General features: G+C 53.0%; 1 protein-coding gene across 6 annotated transcripts in view; it reads right to left on the bottom strand.

The window, feature by feature from the left end:
* Positions 1–606: 606 nt before the first annotated feature.
* NCOR1 (nuclear receptor corepressor 1) overlaps positions 607–10,503 on the bottom strand; it is a 78,589-nt gene continuing 68,692 nt past the window's right edge. For 5 of the 6 annotated variants that reach the window (XM_044430420.1, XM_044430424.1, XM_044430426.1 and 2 more), the window contains 7 exons: positions 10,241–10,458; positions 9,341–9,478; positions 8,772–8,914; positions 7,541–7,594; positions 6,045–6,266; positions 4,600–4,782; positions 607–3,423 (listed from right to left, as the gene is read on the bottom strand). In XM_044430420.1, the coding sequence (XP_044286355.1) occupies positions 3,236–3,423; positions 4,600–4,782; positions 6,045–6,266; positions 7,541–7,594; positions 8,772–8,914; positions 9,341–9,478; positions 10,241–10,458 (1,146 nt within the window). In that variant the 3' untranslated portion in view covers positions 607–3,235. The remainder of the gene's footprint in view (positions 3,424–4,599; positions 4,783–6,044; positions 6,267–7,540; positions 7,595–8,771; positions 8,915–9,340; positions 9,479–10,240; positions 10,459–10,503) is intronic. The other variant, XR_006414762.1, reaches the window with a different exon arrangement.

The raw sequence follows: 10,503 nt of genomic DNA, 5'->3' as shown, positions 1-10,503 counted from the left end.
CTGACCCCTCCAGGTGACACACTTCCCCCTGCAAGAAGGGCAGCAGCCCATGGGGTCCTGGAAGAGGTCAAGTCGAATAACCCACTCAAGTTGCGACAACCCCCGATTCAGGCTGGACATCTGGAAAAGCTCCCTCACGGTCAGAGCAATGCGACAGTGGAGCCAGCTGCCGGGAGAGGTGGGAGGCTCTCCCACACTGGAGGCATTCAAAAAAAAACTAAACAGCCTCTGAGTGGGATGGTGTGAAGTGGTGTCCTGCAACAGCAGGGGGCTGGACTAGATGGCCTTCATGGCCCCTTCCAGCTCTGCTCTTCTATGATTCTGAGTCTGGGTGGGTGCCAGGAACTCAGGTTGTGACGCTGCTCCCCTGCAGACAGGACAATCTATTGCCAGGTTATACAGCTGTGCCCAGTCAGCTGCTTCCGGCCTGGTCTAGAGAAGAGGCACAAGCAGAGAGAGCCAGCTGCTCCAGAGGCGAGGCAGGGCAGGGCGGCGAGGAAGAGGAGGAGGAGAAAGGGAGCCGTTACCGGTTTCATTCTCAGGACAACCACAGGTGGGAGAACCAGGCAGTGAGAAGCAAGGCTGATTGCAGAAAGCACCACCGAGTACCGATCGATCCCCTTTTCTTTTATTTGATTGGTCTGGATTGTAGAAGTCACCATCTTACTCGAGACATGGGTGTGAACAGAACAGGAAGGTTTCGTGACACATGGGTGTTGAGTCGCTCCCCCACACCACCCCAAAATTAAGAGGCTGGGGTCCTCTCCATGTGAGAACTGCCGAACAGAATGAGATGAAAAAAATAACATTGATCAGAAATCAAATATACATACATATATATTCAAAAAACCTCAAACCATGAAGTGTTAGTTCGGATACAATGATTGACACCTTCCTGTACACTGTAATAAAAGTTTTCTGAATCTCTTAAAATCTCTCACAAGTTTCCACTTTGGCTCTGGGCGCTGCTGATAATTAGCTTTTTGAAAGAGTTGAGGATCCCCCTGGCCCCCACAGCCTCAATTGTACAATAATAAAAACTGTATCCATTGAGCAATAATAGCTGATGGGGAAAATAGGTCAAATTTGCAAAGACAAGCAGCAAACAAACATTGGTTTCTTGTGTAAATGCTTCACAGGGTTCCTCTGAAGTGGGAGGGGTCTGCCACACGGGCTTGATCCCAAGCAATATGGAGGGATCTCACTAAAACAGAGGCAGCTGCTTGCGGAGGAAGGCCAAATGGCCCTTCTCCAGGGAAGCCGCAGCTTCAGTGTTACACAGGTAGCTTTTACACGACAGGAAAGGCATGTCAGCTGAAAAGTGTTTCTGGATCGTTGTCGAAACAGATGGGATTTCGCTGAAGGCTCAGTGCAGCTGCATGAAGGTTTTTAGCAACTCTGCGCCACCCAAGATGGGAAATGAAGGGCTGCCTCCTTCACAAGGGTGTGAGATGTCCAGAGCTGACGTAGGCTCCAAGCTTTCCTTTCCTTCTGAGCGGCACTGCGCAAATCTGTTGCCGTGCGGATACGACGGATTCCCAAGTCAACTCTGACCCTTTCCCGACATTCACCCCCATCCCTATGGCAAAGCTGGGTGCTTCCTTCTCGGTTTGGACGTGGCACCCACGTGGCACGGCAGTTTAGCGACAGCAAAAAGCTCCTCCCAGAACTGACTGCTTTGGTTTTGCTTTCACCCATAAGTGCAACCTTTCCAGTTTAGATTCACCCATAAGTGCAGTTTTCCTGTTTAGTCCCCAAAGGTCTGATCCAAGATGCCAGCAGAATCCAGTGCTTTTAAGGCGGCTTCTTAGTCCGACATTAAGTACTTATAAAATCTGTAGGTCAGAAGTCGTACCGGAATCCAAACTATATGGTGGGTAGGAAAATAAAATGCAGAAAACAAAGGCTTTTGGTTAGGACATGCAAGTTAGTGCTGTGTCGTTTTAGCTCCGCTGTCGCAAGGAAAGTGGAAGGAAACAGAAACTCTCTAAAGACATACAAGCTTGAAAAACTGAAGGGAAAAGCAAACTGTAGCTTATTTTTTTCTTGCTGGAAAGAAACGTCAGAATGGACCCAGAGCCTTCTCGTTTCGGAACAGAATTTGTGCTGCATACCAAAGAGCAAAATTGGGCTTTCGAGGCAGCAGACAGTGCTGAAGCAAAGGACTTCTGGGGATGCCACGGTGTGTGGAAATGTCCTGATGGAAGAACCATTGAAGCCCCGCACATGTAAGCGAGGAACACCTGGGGCGTGTACTGTGGTGTGAGAGAGAAACGTCACCATTAGGTACCCATGCAATATTATTTTCACAGTGTTGCTGAACAAAACCAACTGTAATGAAAAAATTTACAGCATGGCAGAATCATTAAAAAGATCTTGTTATCCCAGCAGGCCAGAGGCCGTTTAAAATGTACAGAATTCATTACGGGGTCAGTTTTTAAAAATAAAAAAATGCTTTCCACAAGGTCTTCTGACAACCACAGAATAATAATAATAAAAATTAAAAAAAAAAAGAAATGCGTTGAGAATGAGGTGAAAAGGGGCAGTGCCATCCGTGAGAGGCAGCGCTGCTTAGACCAGGGAAGAACGCTTTGTGCAGAGTGATTAAAGTCACACCCCGGCTGGAACATTTCTTGCGTGTGCCGCTATTTCTTTCAACGGGCAACAGATTTTCCCAGCTGGGCTGCAATGTAAAGATTATGAACATTCTATGTGGAGAAAACACTTTAAAAAATTATAAAATGACCCCCAAACATTGAGCAATGATTTGAACGTAAGTACACCAGGTAGCAAAGGGGTTTCGGGAGAGCTGGGAGGAACACAGCCGAAAAAGTTAACTCTATTTACATCAAGAATGATTCTTTTCTTCTTTCCTTTTTTTTTTAAAGAGACATTATATGATGGTTCCTCTTTACAAATGAAGATGTCATTCAGGAATATGTCCTTTCTTTAAAAACAAAACAAAAAAACAACCTCTTTACATATATATTTCCAGGGCACTGTCCTTTTTCTGTGCACCTTGTGTAGAAGGAGCCTTCTGACTGCACCATGCTCCCGAAAAACAAACAGGCTCCAGTAACGTCTTCATTTTGCGCCCCCTTTTCTCTTTGAAAGTCTCTGGGGACATTTAAAACGAACAAACAACCGACCAAACCTGGCAGCAGGCTTCCAAACCCTTGTTCTGTTTGCTGGCTTGCTTGTTGTTTGAAAAGCAGAGGACCTCTCCTCCTCCGGTTCAGTCATCGCTGTCCGAGAGCGTCTCGTACTGTGCCGAGAGGAGGGGGGCCGGCTCGCGCTCCCAGATCCGGCTGGGCTGGTGCGACGCAGCCTGGCTGACGGGCGGCGGGGCGCAGGCCATGGACGTGGGGGGCGTGCCGCTGAGCATGCGCATGGTCAGCGGGTTGTATGGAAACTGTGTTGATCCTGGCGGATTAAGAAACGGGCAACAGTCAGGCGTCTTCCTCCCCTGTTGGTCCTAGATGGGGGCGGGGGGTGCCCTTTTCCCAAGGCCCGGCTACCGATGGGAAGGGCTCGGAGTGCGCCAAGGAGGACGGGGAAATTGGGTATCGGAGGCTCGGGGAAGCCCCAACTGGATCGGCCGGGCTCGACGCGAGCGTGGAAGGAAACCCGTGCATTTTGGGGCTACGTCTTCACAGACGCGCAGCTGGGGAATGGCATTCGCTTCTCTGGGCCTTGAATGTGGATGGTTGTAAAAGGAGCTTTTTTTGGCTCCCTTTCATTTCGAGTCGAACAAAACACCGTGATAAAGGGGGGCTGGGTGAGTTCCCTGGGGAAGGAGGCGAAGCAGGCGCCCAGCCCCGACTGGCTGAATGCCACCTCCGGGGACAAGGGCTGTGTGCCTCTGTGCACCACCTGCTGGGGAACATGGGCGGGGGGTGCCGTTGCGTCCTGCTTGTGGGTTTCCTGGGCAGATCGCTGACCTGGGGGGACCCTGGTCCTCCGGCTCAGCTCCTCTGACGTTCCCAATTTATAGCTGCGCTTGTCTGCCAAACAATGGCAGCCACGATACAGCGATGGCCATAAAAACGGCAACATCCAAGCTTGGGCAACATCCCAATGAAAACAGTGTAAATAAAAATTGGCTGGCACTGGGTAAGAACTGAAATTCGGAGGCACAGGGGCTCCCTTTACTGCAACATGTTGTCGTTGTTTGTTTACATCCAAGCTCCACAGGCTTGGAACGGGAAGAGGCGGTTCAGATTCTCAGCCACCAATCTCACTGCATGCCTTTGGGCCAAACCTCTCTCAACCTGGCCTACCTAACAGGGTCGGTGTGAGGATAAAGGCAGGGGGAGCCATGTACTCCACTCTGAGTCCCTTGGAAGAAAAACGGCACATACGCACGATAAACGAACACTGGGAAAGATCCAGGCACGAGGCCTCGGGATTAGATGACCACGTGAGGTGACCGTGGCAAGCGTTTTGCTAGCCAAGCATCCCCACAAATGCCGTTCTGGGCAGGTCTGCGCATTTCCGCGGTCCTTTTACCTTGGGCTCTCCCATCCCTTTCCGAAAGCATCCGCACGGCACCTCCGACCCGCCCAAAGCTGCTCCTCCTCGCTTCCTCGCTGCACTCACCTGTCGAGGAGGGCCGGTCCTCCCACGACCACACCGGTGTCTGCCTGTGGTAGTCCCCTTCCGAGTGCACCGACGAGACGGACGAGGGCCGCTCCGTCCCCAGGTAACCTTGCCCAGGGATGGGCGATCTGGACTTCCTGCAGCTCGACTTGCCCATCAGTTTCTGCTTCGCGACACCCCCACCTGGGAAAGGGAGAAAGGAGCTGAGGCTGCGTTCAAGGGCACCGTGGGGCAGACTTTGCCTCGATCTGGGGCCCGTCCCCGGCACCTTCTGACCCCTGCTCCGAATCGCTGCACAAAGAGAGTCCCCGGGGCTTTGTGAGCAGGGGAAGGGAGGCAAATTGTAAGACCAGGGCTGACACCGGCCTGCAGGTAACATTCCTAAAGCCGAACCCACAAGGTTTTCCTGAATCAAACTATCTTTGTGAAACCCACCAAGCTTATCCAGGTATTCCCTGGGACCTGAGCATATTTACTCTCCTGCAGGTCTGACCAAATTTGTGCCTCTCCATCTTATTTATGTAAAGTTTTTATATGCCGTCCCAATACTTAAAGTCTCTGGACGGCTTACAAAAAGCAACCCAAATCTTGTGGGTTCCACCATACACAAATGGCCACCAGTTCTGCTGTGGTTCTTAAGGGCTGGCATTCTCCCCACAAGATTTCATGACTGGCAGTCGAGCCTTTAAAGCAAGCCAGGCCCTGCCCAGCAATGGACGTTCGCCCCACAACCGTGAGAGTTTCTGCAAAACTGAATTCAACCCCTGGACTGAAGGACGTCCCAGAAGTTTAGAACTTGGAGGGACATCGGAACGGGACGGCCGGGCTTGCCACAGGCTGATTCGAGAGCTGGCAAAAGGGTGAGGCGCTATCCACCCGGGCTAATGAGAAAATTGGATGTTGTGCTTTTTGAGCTAATTTGAGAGCCACAAAGATGCAGTGATTCATAAAATGGGACTGGGGCTCAGGCAGTCCGGGTTCCAGTCCCTGCTCAGCCATGGAGTCCACTGGTGACTTTGGGTCAGGCACAGACTCCCTGCCCAGCCTCCCTCGCAGGGTTGTTGTTGTGGGGATAAAAGTGAGAGCAGGAGGAGGAGAGTGATGTAAGCTGCTTTGAGTTCTTCCCAAGGAAAAAGGCAGGGCAGAAGTCACATAAACAGGAGGAACTCTTCTTCCCTCCCCTGCACCCCCCGCCCCTCCAGTGCCAGCGTGTGTGCTGGAGAAATGGAAGACGAGCGCCTGCTCTAAAGCGCCTGCTTTGAGAGGATCTGTGCCAGGATGGGGCCACGCTGGGTGCGGAAGGCACTGACTGCCCTGGGCCGACACGCCCCGCTCTCCCTGACGGACCCCCTGCAGTCGGTGTGCAACCGTTTTAAGAAGTGTGTGAGTTTGAAACACAAAACTTGCATGAACAACAGCCCCCAGAGCGCCGCACGGCTCCTCACCCGGACTGGGGGACGGGGTTGCTTCTTCCCGCCGGGCTTCGCCGGTGGCCGCCAGCGCAGCGTTGGGCCCGCCGGGCACCAGCCCCACCGGCTGGCCCATGACAAGGCCGTGCTCCTCCCCCTTGTCGTCAAAGCTGCCCATCAGGGCTTTGCGGATGATGTCTTCCAGGCCCAGGTTGCTGGCAGGGTCTGCAAAGGAATGTCCCCGGGCACTGACCGCACCTGGGAAGGGGGAGGAAGACCCGAGGGGCACCCCAGTGAGGATGGTCGAGATGGCCGGGGGGAAAGGGCAGGTGGGTTTTTTAAAAAATGAGAGAGAGAGAGAGAAACAACAGGTGAGAACAGCTGACGCAAAGCTTCAAGAATGTGAACCAGAAAACTGGAACAGCAGGAAGAAGTTTACAGCGGGGCTTAAGTCATTAAGCAGGACTGGCTGCACCACAGGCAGTAAGAGGTTTGTGACATGCACAGCAGGCGAGGGTGCCGTCTATTTAAAAAAGGGGAAAGGACGGAAGCAAAGGGGTTGGACGCAACGCTGCGTGCCAGTCTGACAGGTGCGATTCATGGAATCCTCCAACCGAGGCCCGGGCTCTCGAAGGCTTCAGGGAAGCCTTCGCTGTGCTTATGATTTCTTACTGGGCCACCGATGGAACCGGCAGCTGAAACGGACTCCCGGTGCATCTGTCGCCACGGGGATCTGGGAAGCCCGTTCGAAAGCAAAGCAGCGCTGGGACCCCTCGGCAGGGCCCGTCACCAAGAGCGGGCTTCTTCAAGGAAGGCAGCGCAACCTGGAAGTCCCTCCCAAGAGCAGCTCGGCGACAGCGAAAATTATATGGTTTGGCCTCGCATTTTGTTTTCCAGAATTGTGCTGCTCGTTTCTTAAAAGGATGTCCTAGCTCAGCTTCTTTCACCTCGATGTCAGGATTGGGTAGGATTGTATTGTGCTTCACTTGAAGGGCCTCAGGGTTAGGGTCCAGTCTCTTCCCAAAGCACGGTGCCAAGAGCTTCCTTGGGGCACGAGACCCTCGCTGTTCTCAGAGTTTCAGATGTGTGGCATCAAAGTGTTTCTCAGGTGTGGAGCTTACCAGGGATCTGGCCCAGTCACCTTGCACAGCTTATCCTCCACAGCCCTCATGACGGGGATAATCATGGGAGCCCCTCCTATATATACCGGGGGAGGGGGGTGGGAGGGTTCCTGCCTGATTGGGTTTGGCTAGGAAAATCTTCCAAACATGCGATGCACAAAGATCCCGAAGAGGAGCTGCTGTTTCTAGTCCTCAGTGCCTCTCACTTTATCTCGCTTCAGGTCCCCCCCCCCCGCCCACATGCACCGTGTACCCTATTTCAAGCTTTCAAGAAAGATGTCTTTGAACTTCCCAATTTCATCATCCCTGCAGAGTCGAGTCCCCTCCTTCCCCAGGGAAGCACGAGGCTTTTAGCAAGGAAATGAGATGATCCGTTACCCAGAAGCACTCCGTGGTTTCGGGAACGCTCACCTGAAGTCGTGACAGCAGGCAAGTTGAATATTTCTGTCCCTGGCTGAGCAGCAGCTGTTGAGAGAGACAAACAAAGGGACCCCCACTGCAATTAGTCTTCAGGAATCAGCCCCGTTTAAAGAAAGAAGCACAGTTAGCCGAATGAGATTCTTTCTTTCTAAGTCACGCAGACACGGTGGGGAATGGGGAATGCAGCAAAACATATATGCTCACCCACGCCAAAACATCTCTCCGCATGATCCGTCATTTTGTGGAGAACAGTGCTATTTATCTGGGCTTTGATCAGCACTTGGGAAGCAGACAAAGCTCTCGATCACGACGCAGTTTCTATAAAAATGCCCGCACGGTCCCCGCTGCATCCCCCTCTCTCTCCTAACTAGCCCTGAACTTCCAGGGTTCTGTGCACTGAAGACGATCATGGAAGGACAAGTCACGGCCACGCCTGTTTTGCCCCAGCAGCTGCCTGAGCTGTAGTTTCCTCACTTTTCAAGGACGTATGCCCTTTCCCGCCACTGCTGGAGGTCTGAAATTCGGCTTCACCACTGGCAGGTTTAGGCGACAGCTTGGGGCCTTGCCCTGTGTTGCCTGAGGCGATGCTCGCGCGGGCCTGGGAGCTTCTGAGGTGGGCCCTGGAGTGCTACAGAACGCAGAAATGCCAGAGGCAGCTGCCCTTCCTGGGGCAAACACTGGAGGGCGTATTCTAGTTAATAAAAACCATGCATTTCTTTTGGCACACGGACAGCTCTCTAAAGGAGGGTTGGTGAGGCACAGTTGCTGGAGCACAGGGCTTGGGAGAGCTGGATTCGAGTCCCCGCTTGGCCATGAAGTCACTGGGTGACTTTGGGCCAGGCACAGCCTCCCAGCTTAACCCACCTCCCAGGGTTGTTGTTCTGAGGACAAAACAGAGAGGAGGAGGAGGAGGAGGTTCACATGAGCCACCTTTCTTGGAGGAAAAGTGGAATATAAATTTAAAAAGCAAGTAAGTCAATAATACTCATCCTGCCAGTAACGTGGCCTCTAGAGAGACGTTTCTGCCTGTCAAAATAGGGGGGGAAACTACAAAAGCTGGAAGAGGACCAGAAATCAGTGGTTGGGGGAAAGAGGCATGGCCATCGCACCCCTGGATTAACATATTCCCTCAGAGCACGCCCGCTCCCCATCTGTGGCTTAATTCGCTAAACCGAGAAAGAGGGGGAAATAATACAACAAGCAAAAGGTAAAACCCTCTTACCCATGTCAGAGTCGCCTCCGCCCGAGGAGTTCAGCTTACGAAAGATCTCCTGCTTCTTGGACTTCACCATGGGCGAGGTATTCTCGAGCTTGGTGAAGAAGGAGGGCAGGTAGCTCATGCTTCCCGGGGACCGGGAATCCGTCCTGCCAAGACCCAAGCAAGTGCCAGGGGAGAATTACAAGGTGCATGCCCAAGCGGGAGAGAAAGCAGGCACGTGCCCACCACCCCCTGCTTGGGTTTCAAAAGAATATGCAAGGCACAAGCGTGAACGCTAAAATTGCATATATTAAACAGCCTTTTTGGCAAAGGCAGTCAATGAATAGTTTAGAAACTGTGTTGTCCTGACCCACAGCCCTGAGCATGTCGAGTTTGGCTTCCGCAAGCAAGCAAGGGAAGGTCAACCGACCACTCCAAATTTGGGGAAGGGTCTTTTTTGTTCCCTTAAGGTAAAACTTTGAACTTTCTCAAGACCTCTTCCCAGGTCTCGGCCGCTGCCTCCCAGGGCCATGGATGGTGGATTCACTCCAGGTGTCAGTCTGGATTTTAAAGGCTGACCCTCCACAGTGTACCTCTGTTCTGAAGGCTCAGATCTTTGGGAAAGCAGCAAGAGGGCGTCTTGCTTCTCGTGCGTGGCCGGGGCTTGGGGAGGAGAGATCGGCTCGTATGACTCGGCGGAGACATGGCTTCTTTCGGGAGACTTCCCAAGCCTAGAGGGGACGGCAGAATTGAGAACGTGGAGCAAAGGGCAGCAGGCTTCAGATAGGAATGCATGGACTTCACCCACCCCGTCGGGGTTCTGAATGAATCTGCAGAGCGGGGAGATCTGCTTAAATGATCGGAGGAGGAAGGATTGTGGATTGCTTTCCTTAGAGGTACCACCTTCGCTGCTTTCCCGGGAGAAAAAAAAGAGCCTGCCAGATCAGGCCAAAGACCTCTTTGGTTCGGCATTCTGTGTGCCCAACAACCGACTGGATGCCCAAATGGGAAGCTCACGAGCAAGATGTGAGTGGCCGTGTTCTCCAACAGCTGGCAGGCCTGAGCACCCTAAACCGCATGCCTCTGACGAGCCCCCTTTAAGACAAGAGCTGGCGTGGTGTGTTGGTTAAGAGCACGGGGCTGGGACTCCGGCGACCTGGGTTCTAGCCCCTGCTCAGCCATGGAGACAACTGGGAGACACTGGGCTAGGCAGACTCATCCCAACCTGCCTCACAAGACTGTCATTGGGGGGATAAAATTGAGAGCACGAGGAGACTTATATAAGCTGCTTTGAATTCATTGGGGGGGGAAGAGGATACAAATCTAATAAATAATAAAACCCATGACTGTGCTGGCTGGGAATGATGGGAGCTGCAGTGCAACTGGTTTCAGCAGCATTTGGTGAGGAAAAGTCAACGGAGAGGGAAAACCCCTCTGGATGCTCCCCAGGGAATCAGCCCGGCCCCGGCTGGCGAGGAACTCAGAAGCGTTACCTTCCCCTGCTTTTGTCCGAGAGGTTTTCAGGGGACACGCGGGAGCTGGGGCGCTGGTGGGGGGCAGACTGCACCTCGGGGCTGTAGCGGTTGGAAGCCTTTGCCCGGGTCACCGCCGCGATGGAAGCGGGCGCAGAGTTCTGGAATGTGCTGATGGGGGTCTGAAGGGGGGCCTGCGCGGATGCTTGGCTGCGGGCGAAGTCCTGAGTGATGATTTGCTGGAGAGGAGAGGAGAGGAGAGGAGAGGAGAGGAGAGGAGAGGA

Source organism: Varanus komodoensis, unplaced genomic scaffold (assembly GCF_004798865.1).
Source record: "Varanus komodoensis strain SLA01 unplaced genomic scaffold, ASM479886v1 scaffold20_1, whole genome shotgun sequence".
Taxonomy (NCBI): Eukaryota; Metazoa; Chordata; class Lepidosauria; order Squamata; family Varanidae; genus Varanus; species Varanus komodoensis.
This window is presented reverse-complemented; position numbering and strand designations above follow the sequence as displayed.